General features: G+C 46.9%; 6 protein-coding genes across 6 annotated transcripts; 4 read left to right on the top strand and 2 right to left on the bottom strand.

The window, feature by feature from the left end:
- Positions 1-249: 249 nt before the first annotated feature.
- B0J16DRAFT_388044 (kinase-like domain-containing protein) lies at positions 250-3,084 on the bottom strand (the record flags this gene model as incomplete). The annotated part of the gene is made up of 4 exons (XM_046131717.1): positions 250-347; positions 873-1,518; positions 1,570-2,361; positions 2,416-3,084. The coding sequence occupies 4 exons, from the start codon at positions 3,082-3,084 to the stop codon at positions 250-252; spliced, it is 2,205 nt and encodes a 734-aa protein (XP_045978560.1).
- A 1,995-nt stretch (positions 3,085-5,079) lies between these two features.
- B0J16DRAFT_388043 (uncharacterized protein) lies at positions 5,080-8,895 on the top strand (the record flags this gene model as incomplete). The annotated part of the gene is made up of 5 exons (XM_046131716.1): positions 5,080-5,751; positions 5,803-6,777; positions 6,998-7,325; positions 7,372-8,155; positions 8,205-8,895. 5 exons carry the CDS (start codon positions 5,080-5,082, stop codon positions 8,893-8,895), a joined length of 3,450 nt encoding a protein of 1,149 aa, XP_045978559.1.
- Positions 8,838-10,433, bottom strand: B0J16DRAFT_348301 (uncharacterized protein). The gene is made up of 2 exons (XM_046128712.1): positions 10,066-10,433; positions 8,838-10,012 (listed from the first exon to the last, which is right to left on the bottom strand). Exons 1-2 carry the CDS (start codon positions 10,376-10,378, stop codon positions 8,934-8,936), a joined length of 1,392 nt encoding a protein of 463 aa, XP_045978558.1. The 5' UTR covers positions 10,379-10,433; the 3' UTR covers positions 8,838-8,933.
- Positions 10,434-11,360: 927 nt separating this feature from the next.
- On the top strand, positions 11,361-14,933 carry B0J16DRAFT_348299 (uncharacterized protein). Its single transcript, XM_046128711.1, has 4 exons — positions 11,361-11,803; positions 11,850-12,109; positions 12,157-13,061; positions 13,109-14,933. The coding sequence occupies exons 1-4, from the start codon at positions 11,486-11,488 to the stop codon at positions 14,887-14,889; spliced, it is 3,264 nt and encodes a 1,087-aa protein (XP_045978557.1). The 5' UTR covers positions 11,361-11,485; the 3' UTR covers positions 14,890-14,933.
- A 285-nt stretch (positions 14,934-15,218) lies between these two features.
- Positions 15,219-17,871, top strand: B0J16DRAFT_348298 (heterokaryon incompatibility protein-domain-containing protein; the record flags this gene model as incomplete). The annotated part of the gene is made up of 2 exons (XM_046128710.1): positions 15,219-17,489; positions 17,535-17,871. Coding segments are annotated over exons 1-2 (2,368 nt in total), but the record flags the coding sequence as incomplete, so codon positions are not given.
- A 774-nt stretch (positions 17,872-18,645) lies between these two features.
- B0J16DRAFT_417762 (heterokaryon incompatibility protein-domain-containing protein) lies at positions 18,646-21,148 on the top strand. The gene is made up of 2 exons (XM_046133703.1): positions 18,646-19,139; positions 19,209-21,148. The coding sequence occupies exons 1-2, from the start codon at positions 18,746-18,748 to the stop codon at positions 21,101-21,103; spliced, it is 2,289 nt and encodes a 762-aa protein (XP_045978555.1). The 5' UTR covers positions 18,646-18,745; the 3' UTR covers positions 21,104-21,148.
- Positions 21,149-21,150: the final 2 nt, after the last annotated feature.

Here is a 21,150-nt window from a genome sequence, read left to right as displayed (position 1 = left end):
AATTGCCGACCGTGAGAATTTATGTTATCATGTCGTTCATAGCCCTGGACTTGGTCTCTCTTGGCAGGAACCGCCAATGAAGCTGATATCTTGGCATATAAGTACTGTCTTGGCGTGCTTACTGTGCTCCATCCTGTCCGTCACGCTTGACGGCTTGGCGGTTTCTTGGTGTATCATAACCAACTCAGGCAACTGCTCACGTGCTCATCGGACATCATATAAGAAGGTCTCTCTACAAGTGAGCCGACCCTACTTCGACACTGTTCTAGGAGAAAACTGAACGTAGGCAAAGTAACCTGGTTTGCCACCGCCTAGTAGATCCTGCTGACCTCCCTTTCCATAGTTCACTTATCGTCTTGTAAGTGTTGTTTTGTTGAGTACGCACCGCCGGGCATCTTATCACCACATGTTACACTAGTAAACCCCAGATAGCAGCAGAATTGCTGGGTGGGAATGCAGTTAAGCCTCAGCCCAGATCTGAACCATTGGAAATTCCTTCTTTGTCTAACATACCTTCTTCTGGCACGGATCGCAAAGTCGGATATTGCAAGCAAATATGCGAGCCTAGGAGAAGGACCTCGATGGATTGATCAGCTTCTGAACTTGTACAAAGGCCAGCGTTCAGCAAAGTTACCTCGCTGACGGCAGTGAGTAGGCATCACAAACCATTTTTGAAACAATAAATAGATTACAATCAATGGATTAGTCTACATGTTTCTGCTACTTTCTACTCAAGTGTATTAGCTTGTATAAGCTTGACTTTATCTTTGCTTTCCACATCCTAACTCGGGCCTTGACACCTATTCGAGCATCCTGGAGAGCTCCGACCTTTGTTCTGTTTCCTCTACTACTTATCGGGGTTTCCCTCTTACCAGTCACGTCGTCCTTCCCTCCAACCTTCTCGAAACTGACTTTGGATATTCTTATATCCCGTAAGTGCCCCCCTCTTTCTTCTCTTTCAGTAAGCCCAACCGGTCTAGTATCTTCGCTCGGCTTGTCCTGCACAGAAGGTTGTCGAGTTGTAGCTGGCGTCACAGTGAACGACCCATGATAGTCTACGCTTTCTCGAGGAATCTCCGAGGACCCACCCGTTCTAAAACTGTTTGATGCCTCTTCAAGGGATGATTTACCCCTGGGTATTCCCAGTCCTCCTTCTGTATTCCCAGGTAGGGGGCCTGGCGATAGGATGACGTTCTCAAGTAGGTCTAAATCGGAGTTCTGGGGGGCAGCTGCCTCAGAGGTCTGTGGCTGAGGCAAGACAACAGATGGCCAATACGGATCGGATGATGCTAAGAGATGAGGAAACTCCTGTGCACCAGCCGGATTCGGCCTTTGCAGAGGCTGACAGTATGCTGGACTGCTCTGTGCGGTAGAGAGGATGTCTGCCATTGTCGTTGTAACCTGTAGCATTGAGCAGCGATCCTCTGGTCTTGCGATCAACATGTGCCGCTCTATCAGATCCAAGAAGCGGTTTAAAGCTTCAGAGCAGCATTCGTGGCCACGCAAGTAGTCAATCCACTGTCCAGAACATTAGCCAACAAAGCATGTCTCTAAATAATATACACTTACCTTCATCACAGACGGCTTGACAACAGGAGGGAGATCGTAATAGGAATTGAAAAACTTATCATACCGACATCCGGTGTTATCGTCCCGTTGCCGCGATGTACAAAAGTCCTCACGGAGATATCCATCAGGAGCAACAAACCCTCGTCCAAGGCCTTCTTTCCTAGGACGAATGGCATCAGAGCCAAGAAGGTGCCACGTTATAAACTCTAAGAAAACACAACCCAGAGTCCAGATATCATACTTCTGACTGACCTTTGTCCCCCCACCAGCATCCATCTCAGGAGGACGGTATGTTCGCGAGTATCCCACGTTCCGAATTCGCGTATAGTCTGCGTCAATTGACGAATGGAAGCGCATCAACGTAAAGTCTGCTACTACCAACCGACCTGGCGATGTCTCTTCGTCCCTGAAGAAGAGGATATTCTTCGGCTTAATGTCGCCATGGCGACCTTTGTTACGACTCCCAGACTTTCCCGCGCCTGGTTTCCATGAAGTGTGATCGTGGACTTTGGAAAGTCCAGAGGCTATACCATGGCATTCTTGAACCATCCAGATTAGATCAGCGTGTGATGTTGGATCGGCTTCATGTTGTGCCCAGTGATACTCCAAATCACCCTCGGCACAGGGGAAAATGAGATATTTCTTCGATGCTAACTCATAAGAGTACAATAACTGGATGAGACTCCTATGCCCTGCGTTTGGATGGCTGAATCGGATCAATGCTTCTCTTTCCTGCTGAAATGTTGTAGCATCAGCTGTAAACCGTTTGACAGCGTAATGGTCTTTGCATCTCTACAAAGAATAGTCAGCTACCACGCATCCAGTCAGCCTTTGCCAGATACTCACAGTGCGGTCTCCCCATTCTTGATACTCGTGGTGTATCCTCACTTTGGTAACCACGCCATGTGCGCCTTCTCTCGGATCAACCAGTGGGTTGAGAAATGGCATTCGTGTCGACTCATGAAACTCCTTATGTTCCATACATTCGAAGTCGATCTTTTGTGGCAGAAACATATATTGTCCTCCGACGAATTCCTTGGACCAAGCCCCCTTCCAGTTACTAAAAACCCCGCTCGATGTTGATAGTGGTAGATGATTATCCCAAACATTGGAGGTTATAAAATCGTGAAGGGATTTTGTTTTCTCAATGTATATCAGAGTAGCAAGAATCTTTAGACGCTCAGTCCTATTTGTATCATCGAAGATTGCGTTCAAGTTAACCTTAGGCTTGTGCGGGTATCTGCAGTGAATGCGGTCGAGTAGAAGTTGCACGGTCTCTCGGCTGAGGATGTTTCTCAGGTCGCATTCGAGCACAAAGGCCTCAGGTTTGTTGTAAAACTCGGGAGTGGGTCTTATGGCCTCGCAAATTCTTTCCCTAACCTTCTGGCGTATGGTTCGCGTGTCTGATGGGTCATTGTCTTGGGTATCTGTGCCATCACCACCAATGGCGGCGGGAGCCTCAAGGTCCGAGTTACTAGCCCTGTCCATGTTGCTGAGTCTACCCTCGGGCTCCATGGAGAATGACTCAGTTGAGGCCCGAAAGACGTGGCTATGCGTGGTAGGTTGAGAGATCAAGATGGGATTGAACATATAATTCGAGATTTTGAGGTTGGATTGACGAAAAACAACGAGTTCAGCGAGAGAGGCAGATTTGCGCAATTATTTTGCGAGAATTGCGCTTTTGTAAATGTGGTCGACACCAGAGCCTCGTCTGAAAATATTCCCAAAGTGATAATTCCCTCTCTGCACCATTACTAAAAAGATGGTATGACAAGCGGCTGAAAGTACAGGGCTGGCCAATATTGGAACAGCCCCCAACTTATGAAATCCTTCGAACAATGTCATTATCTGGAGAGAAAGAGAGGGCTGCATAAAGTGCAGAATACAGGTGGCATCGATGAAGACTTGAGCGGCTAACTAGCTGCCCGAAGGGCTCGAGGCACTTTGCGGCTGGACCACCTGCCGCTGTGTGCATGTGAGGGGGGTTCTGACAGGGGTTAGAGATTACATGAGAGCCTTGGGCAACGCCGTCTTCAAGCCACCACCGTATGCAAGTTACAGTCACAGGGACTTCCAGTCTGTCTGCTGACAGACCCTGGGGGAAATATCCGTTCAGCTTCTGCCCTGCTGCCTTGAGAAGAAGAGGCGATGTTTCTAAACCTGGCATATGAGGTAGGCTGTGACATGTCTGGACCAATTCTATGGGCTCGTACCGAGACATGCATGTCAGAATGGATGAGTCCTACGGTCTAAACTCCAATCAAGTCCGGCCAGGGACCGCTGTGCCTCGGAATTGCAGGTGGCGAGTGACGGTCGATGTACGCCAATCAAGTCCTACACTGCCTCAATCGCAGACCATGGGGAAAAAAGTGATTCCTTTCCCTCGGAGGATATAATTGAGTCTAGACCAGAACCTTCGTTGCAATGAATTGTGCTTTTTAATCTTTTTCTTCACAAGCGTTTTCCTTTCCAACACAAGCCTTGGCAATGTCTTCAATTCGACGGGAGATTCCCTCGTACTCAATCAAGAGTCCCGAGTCACTCATGCAGAATCTGCAAATTTTCTGCAGCAAGCATAATTATTCAGTTCAGAGTCTGGAGATGCGCAACGATGTCTACATAATATGTCTTGAGGAACCACTTCAACAAGCTGCTGTGACGACAACAGTCTTTTAATGTTAGTAATCTCTCTCTTCGGACTGGACGATCTAATGGAGGCAGACGTTTTAAATGAGTTCATTCACCGCAACCTATGGTCTGGTGAATATTTTCTAGGCGCGCTTAAGTGTCGCATTCACAATTATATCTCATAGATGATTGTCTGTATATACGTTATGGTATGAAGGGGTCGATCCCCAGAGGAGGATTTGGATCTAGGTTGGGGTTTGTGTTATCAGATGTTGGTCTGGAGAATGTTGAGCGTATTCGACTTACGCAATAGAATTCCAAGAATGCTGTGCCAAGTTCCATGGGCGTGAGACTACGTAACATTATCAACGGAAGCCGAGGGCCGTGCGTCAGCAGACAGTCATTCCTTATCCTGACTGCGCTGTGCTCACCCAAAGATGAAAGCCTGGTTTGAGGCCTGCAGCGAGTGGCGTAGTGGCTTGGCAATAGTTCGAGACGTGGCCAATCATCTCCAGGATATCCTTCATCTGCTTACGGAGGGGCTGAGGGCGGCTTATCCCGGCCGTCTAGACCCTGGAAGGGCATCCATTGCGAGACGGCGTGACAGTTGTCAAAATAAGCCTATCAAGCCCTTGTATGTAACTTGGCAATACAGTTTCAGCTCTTGACCTTCTCCAACCTTGACCGAGTTTTGACGTCCTTGTCGGCTATCTCCCGAGTGTTGAAGAACGCCTACTGAGGCTCTGCGTGGTAAGGCTCTCAATCGCGGAACATAAAGTAGCTGAAAAGAATGTGCAAGTCTGTCCTCATCGCGTCTCTTTCAGCATCTTCATTGGGAGTAGAGCGATCAATTATTCATCAAAGTAACCGAAACTGTCCAACATGGCACCAACGATAAGAGAGTCTACTCGTCCAGAAGCCATAACTTTCGACTCCATTGCAGAAAGTCTGGTCAACGAGAGAACCCCGGGAGTGACCAACAAAGAGATGCAAAACCGTAGAGATGCCCATTGTGAAGCCTTTCTACCAAATACAGTCCTCGAATCTTTTGTCCAAGAAGGCAACGTCAAAGCGACATTGGATGAGCTACTGGGTGCCGACAACTATGACCAAAGTCTAATAGGCTATATTGTTAAAGATGCACCTAAGGCCTTTCTGACCGTTATATATATGGATGTGGATGCGGATTCGAAGCTTATTCTCAAGCCTCTTCAACAGAAAGGCTTTACAGACTCACATCTTCCAGTCGAAACTCATATGAGGAGACCTGGTCGTTACGACGTTCGACAAATTGGATCGGGCCAGAAGCTGGAGTACTTCTCAGACTGGAGAGCGAAGCTGTGCGAGAACTATGAGTCAGAGCAATGGCCATTCTTGGCGCCGACGTTCAGAGAACGTGACTTCAGCTATGTGTTCCATGAAAACGAAAGGCCGCCATTCGTCTATATACCTAACCCTACCCCAGACGGGGGTCATTTTGGCCAAGTTCTCAAGCTTGGTCTTCGTCTTGATCATCTTCATTTCGATCAGCGGAACTTGGCAAAGTTTCAACTGGTAGGGGCCTTTATTCGTCGCTAAAACCTCACAACTAATTATTTCTCTCAGAAGCGAAACGCAAAGGAGAACTACGTGGAAGTAGCCGTCAAGTTCATGAGTATTGAAAACAATACGACCAAGTCAGACGTGGAGAAGTTCTACCCTAGAGAAAGGGATACGCTTGAACGCATGAGAGATTTGAACGACCCACATCTGATAAGGGCAATTGCTGCATATGAGAGAGGCAAATCCAGATGTTTCATCTTTCCATGGGCTGAAGGAGGCAATCTGGCTACATTCTGGCGAAATGATACAAGTCACCTGGGCATTGACCTTATTCGGTGGGCCCTGGACCAAATGACTGGTATTGCAGGTGGTATCAAGAAGCTCCACGCCGAAAATATCCGACATGGAGACATTAAGCCGTTCAACATCCTCTATTTTCCCGATACAGGGAAGAAGCTGCGTCGTGGAACCTTGAAGATAGCTGATGTCGGGCTGGCGAAGGTTCATACTGAGTATACAAGGTATCGTATCGCGACTACCACCCGGATGAGCAGTGAAAGGTACGAACCACCCGAAATGGAAAGCTATCTTCACCAAATCCTTCCTATACCACGGGTATACGACAGCTGGAGTCTCGGATGTGTCTTTCTCGAGTTTACGATCTGGCTCATTTACGGTCGATCGAAACTCGATGACTTTCACAAAGATCTCAAGAACTCGCTTTCAAACAAGTTCTATGAGACGAAAGGAGATTCTCGCCCTCGACATAACGCTGTTAACAGCTTGATTGAGAAGATGGAAAAGAAGTTGCCAAAGACTACGGCTCTTGGTAGGCTGGTACGTCTGATCTCAGAGCGCCTGCTAGTGCCTGCAGAGAAACGGATGTCAACCAAGACGCTGCACAAGAGACTCGAAAGTATCAGCAAAAGATGTGAGTGCGGTACGTCCTATTACTTCGGCCCCGCTCTTGTCAGCCTCGCCAGAGATCGACCTGTTCCAGGTAATGGGCCTGACAACCACCCTCAACCACCCGACAGCGTAGGTCCTCTCATACATGCCACGTCATCTAGCTAACCAGAATCTAGTATGTGAGTAGATCACCATTCAGAAGCCTCTGCTGCTTCCAGACCTACTAACGATATTAACCTCTTTAGAACGTGAGTCAATACTAACTGTTCAATTTAAACGCTAACACACTCCAGTCGGTGAGTATTCTAGCTCATCCTTAACCCTCTGAACTTGTAACTGAGGCATCTAGCACACGAGCAACATTGATAACAAGTGGCGGAATATTCCAGATAGCGAGTGGGCTCGATTCCTTATATCTCATCTTGACTTTTCCTCTCTTCGTCCTACCATGGAGACAGATTTCTGTGATAGGTGCAATACGATTGAACTTCTTGCAGATGGCCATGACTTAGGTCGAAGTCTTCAGGATCTCGAGCAGGGCTCTGGAGATTGTTCAATGTGTCGTTTCCTGCACCGATGTTTCTCGAAAGTCTCTACTAAAACAGTCGATCAGGGACAACGACATCTGTCATTATCCGGTAAAGGCGCTCCTGCAATATCGTTTTATGTCGACCCAGGTCTGTCATCAACTCGTGTGGCTGGCCGCGTTCTGACTATGATTAGATTACAAGGGTCCCACTCCACGTCAAGCCCGATTGGGTTTACCCGTTCTTCCCTCACCTGGCAGTCCTCAAGAGTTCGCTCTTCTTAATGACTGGGTCACTCTTTGCGATAGAACGCACGACTGTATTTCGTCAATATCCGAAGACGAGTGGATTCGCCAAATGCCAACGCGGCTCATATATGTTGGCACAAAAGATACTACTTCTCTTCGCCTTATTGAGACCAAGCAGGAAAACATCACGGAGAGCTACATAGCACTGAGCCACTGTTGGGGTAAACTGTCAAAGGAAGAGCGCTTCTGTACTTACATCGACAACATTCAGGACTTGAAAAAGCACATTCCATTCGACAAACTTCCTCAAACCTTCAAGGATGCTGTCACAGCTACGCGAGCATTGAAAGTCCAGTACCTCTGGATCGACTCTCTCTGCATCATCCAAGAAGATCCAGAGGACTGGAAGATCGAAGCTGCTAAAATGGAGGATGTCTTCAACTCAGCGTACTGTACCATTGCAGCTAGTTCCTCCACATCGTCACTGGACGGTTTCCTCGGAAATAGAAAGGACAGGGCCGTTATCGGTATCCGCACCGCAAATGGACCTTTGTACCTTTCTGAGGCTATTGATGACTTCCACGAGGACGTTGAGCAAGGCATTTTGAACACACGCGGCTGGGTATTCCAGGAGAGAGCTCTGTCCCGTCGTACGATTCATTTCACTTCGACTCAGGTTTACTGGGAATGTGGTCACGGAGTGCATTGTGAGACCTTAGCCCACCTGCGAAAGTAAGTTGTGTAAGACATGAATCCGGTTCAACTGACTAATTCAATCCAGCCGCGAATCCGAGCTGCTGGGTGACTCCGACTTTCCCAGCTATGGTCTTCAGAAATACATGGACGACAGTATAAGACTCGTCCAGCATCTTTACAAGGCCTACAGTAGACTCAACCTGACAAACTTAGCAGATCGCTCAAAAGCCATGCTTGGCTTGGAAAAGCGTCTTGGCCGCACATTCCAGTCACGGGCTGAGTGTGGTATTCTCTCGATTTATTTTGAGAGACTACTGCTTTGGCAGCGTGATCAGAATCTCCCCTTGGATGAGATATCGTATGCAAACGACCAGGAGGTTCCAACATGGTCGTGGATGTCACTGATGGGAAGAATCAGCTATCTGGAAGGTGCGTTCGGTAAGGTCAACTGGACTGGGAATGTCAAGAATCCTTTTAGTTCTGAAGATGGTGTTTCTTCGGATAGAAGACTGCGTGCGAAAGCACACGAATTGTCTATTGGAGAGAATGCCCTCAAGTGCAGGATACGGACTGACATCACCCACTCGAAGATGGACCCGAAGGACTTCAAATGTGTGGTGGCTGGAACGAGTAAACTAGCCAATGAGGATGGAACGACAGATCAGTATGTTCTGCTGATACGGCAGAAGTCCCCTGGTGTGTACAGGCGAATCGGTGTGGGCACACTTCTAGATATTCATATCCGTCCACAGACTGAAAAAGTCTATATCGTCTAACTAGCTTACTAATACAAACCTCTCCTTTCCCTTACGATCTACACTCTTCCCAACCACTCCTGCACAACCCTCTGCGCAACCTCCATACCCTCCCTAACAACCTTCGCCGACTCTTCGGCAACCTGATAAGCAGCCTCACTAGCAGCAATGGCCTTCTTCGCCTCTTCAATCTCGCCATTCGTAGCCATAGCGACAGCTTCTTCGGCTCTTCGCGCAGCAGCACCACCAGCCCACGAAGCTCTACGCTCTGCATCTTGAACTCCAGCGACGGTGTCACTTAGAGACTTGGCTGTGCTACAGGCTGTTTCGGCGGTTACGTCAGCCTTGTGGCGGCCTGCTGCATCTTGTTTGGCGGCCGATTCGGAGTCACGGACCGAGGCTTGGGCAGAACGGATGAGAGCGACCATTTCGCGCGCTCGGTCGTGAGCGTTTTCAGCGGATTGTCTGAGGAAAGTGGCTAGGCGCTCGTTCTCTTCTTTCTTCTTATCATCAGGCTTTGTAGCATCTTCGCACGCCACAGCTGCATCGATGACCCTCCTTGCCTTAATGATAGCATCTTCAGCTGGGGCAGTAGCTTGTCCAACAGCAGCCCAAACACGAGCAGCGCAGTCATAAAAGTCCGAGATCTTAATAGAGTTTGCCTTGACAGCATCACGTCGTGCTTCAGCAGCGATGTGAATCATCTGCTCCTCGTACTTCCGCGCCGCAGCACCGTAATCACGAGCTTCATCAGCTGCTGCTTTGGCTCTAGCTGCGTTCTCGGCGACATTCCACGTGATAGTGCGAACTTGTTCACGGTAAGAAGTGTAGATGTGAACCCAAGTGCCGATGGTGACACCAATAAGGCTGAAGATGACAATGGGAAGGAGTTGTAGTGAGAAGAATGGGAGGACAGCGGTGAGAGACCACCAGTTGAGAACAAGCCAGTATGTCTCTGCGTGCTCGAGGTAGCAGAAGCGAAGAGGACCGTACACCTTGCTAATGGGGGCAAAGAGATACGCGAAGATGGATACGACAGTGGTAACAGTGACAAAAAGGATCTGTGCCCATGGTTCAAATGGCAGAGAGAAGCTGTAGTAAACAGACAAGTGGTACGCTAAAGCGAGCAAAGAGCCGACTGGACATCATGTGTCAGCGTTACATACTATCGCTAATCCTTCGTCACCTTACCTTTAAGATACGTTCCGACATTGTTGGCTACAGTCTTTAAAGAGTAGAGTGGCCCCAACAGTGCATCGGACCATGTGGGCTCATCTTTCTGCTGGCCATTCGGTAACGACCAGATACCGCCAAAGTACAGCGCGATAATAAGAACAAGGGGATTCGACAATTGGGACAGGATTAATGACTTGGCATCAGGAAATATAGGGGTCTGATTGAGAACAAGTGCGACGAAAACAACAGTCTTTAAATGGGGTGCGATTGATCTTGACAGGGATTCCAAGGCAGAGAACAAGTCCTCGCTGCCGTTTTCTGAAGACATGGCGAAAAATTTGAAAGGTTTTTAGATTTTTTTTCCCCAGTATGTTAAAGTTTTGTCTTGTTATTATATAGACCATGAATCGAAAAGTGAGGCTTGCAAAGCCCAATATGCATGTATATGTAATGCACAGCTACGTGTATACCCCAGATCCCCATATCACTGGCCCAACAATCTCCGTGCAGTATCCTTAAGCGGGCCTTCGAGACACAATTCCTGCCTATGGATTTATCTTTCGCGTTCGATCGGTTTCGATTGGCGATCGACTCGCCTTTGTTTTGATGTTATTCCAAGTTTGGTCCGCATCGGGCTCTGACGCGGCCTGACCGAGTGGGGATGGCCTCATTGCCACGTCGCAGGCCTCAGCATTGACCTTTAGTCAATGGAGGATATTTCAGGACATTGTTTTTAGTCAACATGGGTAAATCTGATATGGTGTTGTAAGGGCCATTACTTGTACTCAACACCTCTTTTGTGTTATTCTGGCTTCTATGTTTGTCGTTTGGTATTTAATGATCCATCGTAGGATTTTTAGCACAGCGGATGCAGAATCAACTGAAGGTAATGCAGGTGGTACATAGAAAAATACCGGCAACTTGGCGATCTAAATCAAATTCCTACTGCTAACGTATCGGGTAGATATTTTGGGAATGATAGGGCTGTTATAGTGATTAGTTATTCAGGAAGTATGTGTATGTAGGGATGGCTTTAAATTTATAAGTTATTGCCCTTGTCATATTGTTTGAATGGGATCTAAAGTCTACATGTAAGTTATGTATCAGTGAGTACCGAAGTGCATTATCTAGATCGGGTAATGGAAGAAGTTGTTGAATGACAGTGTGGGAAAGTTGCGGGGCAACTATGACATTACCGCAAGACGATAGGATGAAATGACAAAATGGAATGTAAGACACCAGCCACCTTGAGAGCGGGGTAAGTCAGACGACACAATTCTGGATTACCATCAACTTAAGCAATTCAATAACTTATCTTTAGGTACGGGTTTGATATTTAACCCCATGAGGAAGTAGTGTCCCTTATAGCACGACGGCAACAGGGTTTTTTATCTTCAATTTATCTTGTTAAGTCTTACAATTCAACTCTTACCAAATGGCAAACTCAATATCAGTGGGCGCCAGTATCTTGGGAGCCCTCGAACAGCTCACAGCTACTATGAGATTGTCCGCGGATCTATTCGGTGCCGGGTCCCTAACTGAGAAACTTAGTCATGACTATAACGTAATGCAAGTGCTGGTCTCATACAACCTTATTCGGATGGAACGATTCGATAGTGAGGCGGCGACTCGCATGCTTGACAGTTTTGCCAACGTTCAAGCTCGCGAATATGGTCCAAGAGCTCTAAATATCATTAGGTTGTGCTCTGACCTGAGAGAAAGTTCAATCAGTATCTCACATGACCTCGAAAAGGTAAGACTATTGATCAGGCTTACGTATGCCTGCTTACCCTTATTAGATATCTAAAAAGCACAGAGGGAGGGCCCAACGCCTGCATCTGCTAGTCGCCTTGAGAAATAAAGAACTCAAGCAGAAGCTACGAGATAACAGACAAATACTTGAAAATCTACAAGCACTTGTTCGCGAAGCTACAGCATCCTCTGTGGACAGGGAAGTCCCTCAAGGGCACATCCAACAAGACACACCAGAGGGTCCAGGGAAAGTTCAGGTCCATGCAGATTTATTAAGCCAAACATTATCTAAAAGCATTGTTTCAAAGCAAGTTTCCTTCCCCGCGGGGTCAATCACTCACTGACAGATGCCAGGCCGAATTGGACAAATATGTCCTCTGGTACCTATCCTTTAGGTGCTGGTTCAACTTTTGACAAGTACGCTTCCACCGTGGGCCCGCGACCCTCTGATCAAAGTCTTTCTGGGGAGCAAGTCCTGCAGAGTATACAGACAAAGCATTCGCGACCCTCGTTTCCAGGTCATGATGAGAGCCAATTTCAATACGTGGACTCAAAAGGTCTGGCGAGAGAAATTCTTCGTGACTTGTGTTTTGGGCTCAGCCCAATGCCAATCCGTCGGGGCGGGCTTGCGATCAACGACCATGACCTTTCTTCGAAACTGCGCCAAATCTTTGAAAGCTATTGTGCAGAGATCCAAAGCACGGATCAACAAGACGTCCCGTTTCCGCAGTCGTCCCAGAACCCCCTGTATCGGAGAGTACATTCCATGGTCCTGAAAGAAACACCATTCCTCGTCGAGCAGTTAGTCTCTATTTCTCAAGGAGACGCTAATCTGTTTAGTGTTGAGCCTCCTCATGGAAGCAGAGTATGGCCTGGAGATACAGAAGTAGAAACGGTGTTACTCTTTGCTTTTAGAGACTTCCTGTTGTGTAGAAAGGCCTTCCGGCGACTGAAATTCCGTATACGTAGGGTTTTGAAGCAAAGCATCATGGAGACCATCAGCGACGAGGTGTTACTAAATTTACCACCGATAGCCCCAGCACTAACCACTGCGACTTTCCATGTGTGCTGGGAAGCCTTTGACCACATCTTGAATGAGCTAGATGGGTCAACAGACATCAGCCAGATCTTGACTGTAACCGGGGAAGGTCGGAATGCTTATGCTGCGCGCTGCGCGGACTATATCAAATGGCTATGGGAGAATTCGAAGTACGATATTTGTAGCCACATTCAGGAATATCTGGAGCATAAGAGTTATAGTAAGTCAATGTTTTTTCGTGACTTTCACATACTCACCATTGATCAGAACATCCTGACGCAACCCTTACGATCGATGAAAACACAGAAGGCGACAGCAATATCACAGTCGTTGTAGTTGGTACAAAGGAAACAATCACGGAAGTTGCCCAACAGCTTGTGTGGCTTACTGCCGCATTACGCTCTTCTCCCGAAGGTGTAGCTTTGTCAGATGTGGATTTCATTGCCACCAAGGCAATGCAATTTTTCATCGAGGCCAGGGCTTTTACAAAAGTTTCCGGTTTCACCTCCACACCAGATACTTGCTGGCATCGAATTGTTCGAAATGTTGCCATTGCCCATGGATTTCCCATTCCGTCCAGGTCTCATCAAGTTGGGCTTGAAATCCCCTATGCCGCGATGCTAAAACTCAGTCAGGTGTCGACTTTGTTAATTGCAAATAATCGTCTTGCATTCTACGGATTTTCCTCTTTGCTGTTTCCAATCGACCAGTCTTCAGAAATCACTGATTCTGCCCGACATTTGACTCAATGGCACTTTGAGAGGAGCGATAACACAGAGCAGTACTTTGACGGCGCGGATTATTTCGCTGAGTCAAAATGTATCTGGGCCAATGATGTGCATGAATCGACCTTGCCAACATCGCGACATTTTGTGGGGTATTGCAGGGTTTCCGAATTCCGCCTAGCCACGTCAACCTCCAATTTTTTGAATCTCTTGGAGACACCTATGCCCGATGCTTCTACTACTGTAGGGGCAAGGATTGAGAACGTGACGGCAGGTACGGGGGGGCTGGGCTTCGGCACCCTCGAGCTTGAGAGCAATATCAGATATGCGCATAGCATTGTCAATGCCGTCGCGGCAGATGAGTATCTTGGTACTGTGGATACATTAGAGAGGATGTCTATGATCTTGTGGGACTGTGGGGATGAATGCGGATGGCTGGTACCCGCTCAAGCGCTTCTGCTTCATATGGCTCATGTGTGGGTCAACTCAAAAGGAATAACTGCCGAGTTCCGACATCCAAGCCAAGGCCCGGGGTATCTTCAGGAAGTTGACAAAATCCTCAGAGAAGATCGCAAGAAGGTTCTTCGGAAGGAGGGTCGAGACGACGACTCTGACTTTGAGCTGAGACATTTGATCATGAGGATTTGGAACGATATCAGAGGTTGTATGTTGGCACAACAGAGCGCACTACGTGATGATAAAGGCGTTATAGGTTACCAAGCTGGGGGGATATCTGGATGGGAAGTCACAGATTTCCTAACGCGTCCTCCACTCGAGTTCTCTATGAAACAAGACAAGCGTGGTCCATCAGACAAAAGTTGGAAGGGTCTAGCTGCAGAGAAGAACATACCGGTGTTGTTCTGCAAAGGTGCTGGAGAGGTGATCAAGACGACGCCTTCAGGTTTTCTATGCGCCCACTGCAGACTTTCTTTGAAACACCAGAGCTACTTGATAGCTAGCTTGACATGCTTGGGAAACATGGCACAAAGGTATGGTGGATTTAAGCCGAAGACGAGGTTGACAACAGAGTGGGGATGGCAACCCACCGATGAGGCGGCACTGTTTCAAGAGCACTGTCAACTCAACGTGGGAACCAGGTGCAATGAACGATTGCAGAAGCTAATCACTTTCAAAGAAGAGGGAGATGGTACACACTTGAATCTTCCAGCAAACGGAGTTGTTGTGTTTGGTAGAGCGGGTTCAAAAGCACCAGAGTTGGCTCCAACAGCTACTCCCACAACAACCACCACTATTTCCGTTGGAAAGGGAAAGATAACAAAGTGGTTGGCTAGATTAAGAGACAAAAAGAATGTAAGTCGATAGATAGCTTGTCATTATTTAACTTTTATTAGCTTATTTTATAAGGCATTAAAGATAAATATCTTCTATTTAAGGTCTGCTAGTAATACATCTGGTGATAAGATGCCTCAGCAATACCTGGGGTTTTAGCGTTCTATAACGAATTTTAAGCTTGGCAAAAACCTTATAATCAGGCAATTCAGGTAGGGCGCCTGACCGATGTTTCGGGTAGTTGCGTATTGAGCCTAACAGGACGCCTTGCAGCCTAACAGTACGCCTTGGTGCCTAAATTAAAAGATATGTAATTTTACAAAAGTGATTTAATATTTAATTCCTGATAAAAATGTTCTAAGTTTTAATTAAAGCTTACCTTCTTTGCTTGTCTAATTCTATTCTTAAATCACAATATATTTAATACTTTTATATATTAAGAACACCGAGGTAACCAGTTTTACATTATAACGCAAATTGCATACCTTATCTGTTGACAACCTTTTGCTTATTACATCCCGACTTTAAAGCCATTTACTCCTAAGCGTACCTTATTGAAAGGCTTCACATTATTTGCTTAGATGTCTTTACCGTATGATGAATTAAACGTATCAGGGAGCCAGATTAGGCTGTTGAACATCGTATCGACCGAGCCAAATATATCTTGCGCGCTAGGAGTCATTGAGCTCACCCCACAAACGAAGTTCAATGCACTATCCTATGCTTGGGGGGATCCTCAAATCACCGAGTCAATATATGTAAACGGTTATCCAGTCCAGGTGACGACAAACCTGGCTTCGGCTTTAAAATACGCTCCTCCTCATCTCAAACAATCAAAACATGCAGCTGGCGAAAGGTTATGGGTGGATGCTATCTGCATCAACCAAACTGACGACGCTGAGAAGAGCAGCCAAGTTGCCATGATGGGAAGAATTTACTCCCAAAGCGGCATTGTTATCTGTTGGTTAGGATTACCTGCCGACTCATTATTCGCTGCGATAGACGCCATGGAAACTGTGGCTTACGAAAGATATGTCCATGGCACATATACAGAGAATCAAGGAAACCGTCATAGGCTCGTTGCCTGCATCGAACAGTTACAAATTTGCTTGGAAAGCATCAAGGGAACCAATGCTTTTGGGGATCTTCGGGTCGTTGACGAATCATCCATGGAGGTCAGCTTAGTCGGAGATGTGGAGCTTCACGCACTTGCAAACACCCTCCAGCTTACCACTGTTGTGCTATACGATTTGCTGCACGGATCTTATGGTACAGAGTTGAGAACTGGCCAAGAGACCCTTGTGGGTACGTTTCACAATATCAAAGGTTGGCATGACCAGTTCCGATCGCGTACCTGTAAACTGGACGCCAGTTTGGTCAGACAGTCCCATCGCGTGGGCTTTCTTCTGGCCCTATTATCTTTCAGAATTAACAAGTTCCGGATGATAGTTCAAGACTATCTTTTGCAACTGATTTATGATGAGGGATACCGCAATGTATTCTGGCTTGAGTACCACCCATGGCTCGCCGAAGTCAAAGGAGTTATAGGTGAGTCCCATGCGACTCCTGTTCAACCGCTTTTCGAACTTTCGTACTGGGGCCGCATATGGATACGGCAAGAAATCATTCTCGCGAAGCACCCCGTTTTTCTTTGTGGACCTCGATCATTTTCAATCGAAACGTTAGAATCGTTTTCAGCTTGGGTGAAGTGGATCCAGGATCCATCAAACTTCGAACTAATCAAGAAAGCGGGATTCAGTAGGTTAGCGGCATTGGCATATCAGCGAATTTCGAAATTACTTGATCATATCTTTACCAGTCGCCAGGACAAAGGAGGTACGGGATGTCACTGGCTGGGAACAAATGCTTTGAGATTTAACATCTGGTGGGAATCGCCAGATGCCCGTGCGACAAACCCCAAGGATTATTACTACGGTTTTCTCGGTCTTACTAATCTCAAACTCACTCCCGATTATAGCCCAAACAGAACTCTGGGACTTATCAGCCGCGATTTAATGCATGAGTATCTCAAAGCTTCGCATGATGAGCCACTTTCTATCAGGACATTGGGGGGACCTTTGGGCCTTCTAATGTTTGCTGGAATTGGATACGGCTGGGATGCTGACCAGGATATGCCATCATGGGGACCGAATTTCCCAGGACAGGCATTAGCAAAGCCCTCCTCTAGGGGAAAGGCAGATGCAGTTATCAGTACAGATCCAAGGGGGTTTCGAAACGTCTTTAAAACAGCATCCGAAGCGAAGATAACGGGTGCCGATATGGAGGTTACACTCATCATTCTCGATTACATCAAGAACATAGGCCCAAGGGTGTCTGACTACGGTAGAACTGAACTACTTCATCCAGAAGGCTTGCCAATTACTTGGGCCTTTGACTTCGCGCTACGCCAAAGACATTATGTGTCAGGAGGTCACCCTCTAACCGCTCTGTACACTCTTCTCGAGCCATCTACTGAGAGTATGAATACGCTAGCTGATATGGCCGCTGAAAACTGTTTGGAATTTGTCAAGTTCTTGGCACGTTTTGGCCGTGTACTTCCTGACAGCAATTTACCTCCCAAAGTGGCTCGAGCACGTTTGTGCTTCGTGCAGGATTATCTCGCGCATGTTCCAGTAAGCGAATCTTCCCCTTGCCCTCTACTATCACTAACTTTCAAGGACCCTGTCGATGTTGCAGATGGGGATCGATTCGCAAAGGAAGAGATCTTCTCAGAAACCCTTCGCTCAAAGTCTAAGCCCTACAATCATTCCATAGCAAGCACGAAAAAGGGCTATATTGGAAGGTTTCCCCCGAAGATACAGGAAGGAGACTTGATATGCATCTTGAAAGGCCTCGACCAAGTAGCCGTGATACGACAGACAGAGAAGCATTTTCAGTTTGTGGGGACGTGTTTCGTAGTAGGGATGAGACAAAGCAAACAGATTCAGTCATTGGTTAACCTGTACAGCCTGAATGCTAGGAGGGTTACTCTAAGGTAGAAAAGATAAGGTGCCGTTAACTGTCTCTAATATCAATAAATACTATTGCTTAGAACTAATAGGACCCTTAGCTAATCCATACTAACACTTGGGGTAACTCTATTACTTCTTGTCATAGCTGGTGAGGTTCCTAGTTCCGGCACCAAATTGTGCAAGCAGGGACAGTTCAAAGACGTGATAGCACGGGAATCTATATAGTCTCCTATAGAGCACTTAAGAAGATGCGGTGGAAAGGAAACGTTGATGATAATGTCTCTATGCAGCGAGCATACAGATGTGTCACATGCCATTATGGGTATCACATTATGATGGAACCGCGCTGTTGATCTAACTCCGCTTGTTTATGATGTGTCTTTCGATGTATGTTATTTCGATGAGCATAGATCGTCCTCAAAACGACATATCTTGTTCACCTGGGATTGTGTTTTGAAACGTCGTTCGAACAAGCCTGGGGTTGCAGGTTGCAGGTTGCCGTACCGAATTTTAAGCCATGCGGGAACCTTGTAACGAGGAAATCCGGGAAACGTGACTGGGTGATGTTTCGCGTGATCACGTTTTTAGTCTTGACGTGGTCGCGGCTAAATGTACAGTTTCCCTTAAAAAGAGCTAGCACTACCTGATTGAGTTCCGGTTATCGTATAGCCTTGGCATCTTACAGGGCTCTTCGAATCTTGTAACTGCTAACGGCATATTTTGTGTCTTATCTTATCAGCCCCGCTGTCTCAACTCAACCCCTCAAAGCGTCAGCTGACATTTTTGATGTCTTTGCACTCTTGACATTTGAGGTCGAATAGGTTCTGCCACAATTGAGAATCAGTGCCACTACTCTTATTATACCTCTTTATCTCTCATATTAAACAGATGATTAGGGAGGTTTAAGACTTGATATCATGAGTCTTTGCACAATCTGCCAGGGTGTGTGTGAAGATCGCAAATGGGAGAACGAAGAAGTTACCAATCATTGGGAACATAAAGATCCTGCCGTGATGCTTTCCACGTATGGCTGTGGCGAGATCATGCATGAATCATGGGAAGTATTTCTCGAATCCCTAAGTCAAGATTGTCCCATTTGCTGGTCGATGTGGCGCATTATACGGTCTTCACCACTTGCCGATCCAAAAAGCGAAACTCGTGATGGATTCGAAACCTATGTTTACTTAGCCCTGTATAGATTGGAGCGTTCGAGCTACTTTCTGCGCCTGGATATGTACGAGCAAGAAAACCGTCTCTGCTTTCCCGGTCCCGTTTTTGAAATTTGGAAAACCAGCGAGCATTGCTTTTTGAGTAAGTGCATTTCTACCATTTCCATGCTTGCACACTATGAAGTAGCTTACTAATTACCGGATAACACAGAGCAAGAAAGATCTTCCACAATTCAGAGTTTACATACACCTGAGACAGTGGCCCAACTCGTCAACAAGTGGGCGGCCGACTGCGTAAACACCCACAGCACATGCCGTCAACGAGACCTCCCCAGGTCGATACTTCCTACTCGTCTACTTGATATAGACAGTAGCGCGTCCGATCAGTGGGTCGTTATCAAAACCGAGGGTAGCACCCACGACTATGGGAAATACGTAGCGCTTTCTCATCGATGGGCAAAAGACACTCCAAAGCTTTTGCATCGAGGTGGTTTTCGGGCTCAGAGTGCCTACTACGATCGAGAACTACCACAGCACTATCAAGACATCATCTCAATCTGTCGCGCAATGGGTATCCACTATCTTTGGATTGATTCATTGTGTATCTTTCAAGACTCGGTTGAAGACTTTCGACAGGAAGCAGGCATAATGGCAGATATATACGAAAATGCCTTTCTAACGTTAAGCATATGCTGGGATTACTCATCTGCCAGTCTATTCCGAGAAACCGTGCCTCGAACTATCCCACGTCCTCCGCCTGCGGACCATCTAGCTTCTAGAGACAAAAGCTGCAAGGAATCCTTGACTATCATTAATAATCATGCCTTTGTTAAATACGAGGACGGCTTCAGAGTCGACGTTGTTGATTCTCTGATCAACGGAAGAGGTTGGGTTCTGCAAGAACGCTTTCTTTCGCCCAGGATTGTCTACTTGGGAAACGAACAGATATATTGGGAGTGCGATGCTCATATCGCTAGTGAGGTTGTCCTTCTAAATCTCAAGGATTGGGGTAGCCGATGGGACAGCCAAGCAAACCTTTCCATGGGCTTAGGGCACCTATCATGGCGGTCCGTCATGATACCTTATTCTGCTTGTAGCCTAACACGGCAAGAGGACAAATTAGTCGCCATATCAGGTCTTGCTCGATCTCTTGCTGGACGGACCGGCCAAACCTATTTTTGCGGTATCTGGATCGAATACTGGATACAAGACCTACTCTGGTACCCAGCCACACTGTTGACTGTAGATGACACGACTCAATTGACAGAGTTATCCGACAGTCCCGAAGTACCTTCTTGGCTCTGGCTCGGCTGTTCCAAGCGAATCTATCCAGGGTTAATTCCGCGAGATCCCGAACTCCTTTACTCAAATCTGTGCTCATTCAAATCGAAGAAAGCATTTGCTATGGCTTTGCTTGTCGACACGAAGTTGAAACCACCTGAGGCAAATAAAGATGTATTTACATCCTTTGCAGGCGCTAGTCTGGATATTATTTGCCTTCCCATACAAATAAGCTTTAACAAAGAGGAGATGACAGAAGAACTTCCTTATCCTATTACCGGTACGTTCCTTTGTCGGTACGCAGACATAAAGGCGAGGGGAGGAGAGCTCTCCTGTCTTACACTGCGGCTCATACCAGACATCTCTAAATGCGATAAAGCGATTTTTGAAGAGGCAGACGTGATGTGTGTTCAATCCAGCCAACAATATGACCCATCACTGCCCTGCTTCTTGGTCCCGCTGGTAGGATTCGAGGGCAAGAAGCACCAAGGTACCGATCGCTTTCTAAAGCCGTCTATGCATGGGCTGGTAGTACAGCAGATCAGTGAGGGTCAGTTCAAGAGGATCGCATGTTTCTGGCAGATGGGTGGCAATAATCGTGAGGTTACCCGTATGGTATTGAAATCCGTTTCAGAGCAAGAGTTGGGAGCTCATGGAACATCAGAGACGGATGGAGAGCAAGCTTACAAGGCAGCATTCCTTCAATACGCGACTGCAAAAACATCGTTACCAATGTTTGTGGATAGCAGCCGTGATACAAAGCTAAGCTGGTCGCAAGTACCACAAATCAAGGACTTGAGCTGGAGGAAAATTGAGCTTGTTTAAGTCGATAGGGGAAGACAATACCATCTAGGTCCAGACCACACACCATA

Source organism: Fusarium flagelliforme (genome assembly GCF_020744385.1).
Source record: "Fusarium flagelliforme strain FIESC 12 MPI-CAGE-AA-0113 chromosome Unknown B0J16scaffold_7, whole genome shotgun sequence".
Taxonomy (NCBI): Eukaryota; Fungi; Ascomycota; class Sordariomycetes; order Hypocreales; family Nectriaceae; genus Fusarium; species Fusarium flagelliforme.
This window is presented reverse-complemented; position numbering and strand designations above follow the sequence as displayed.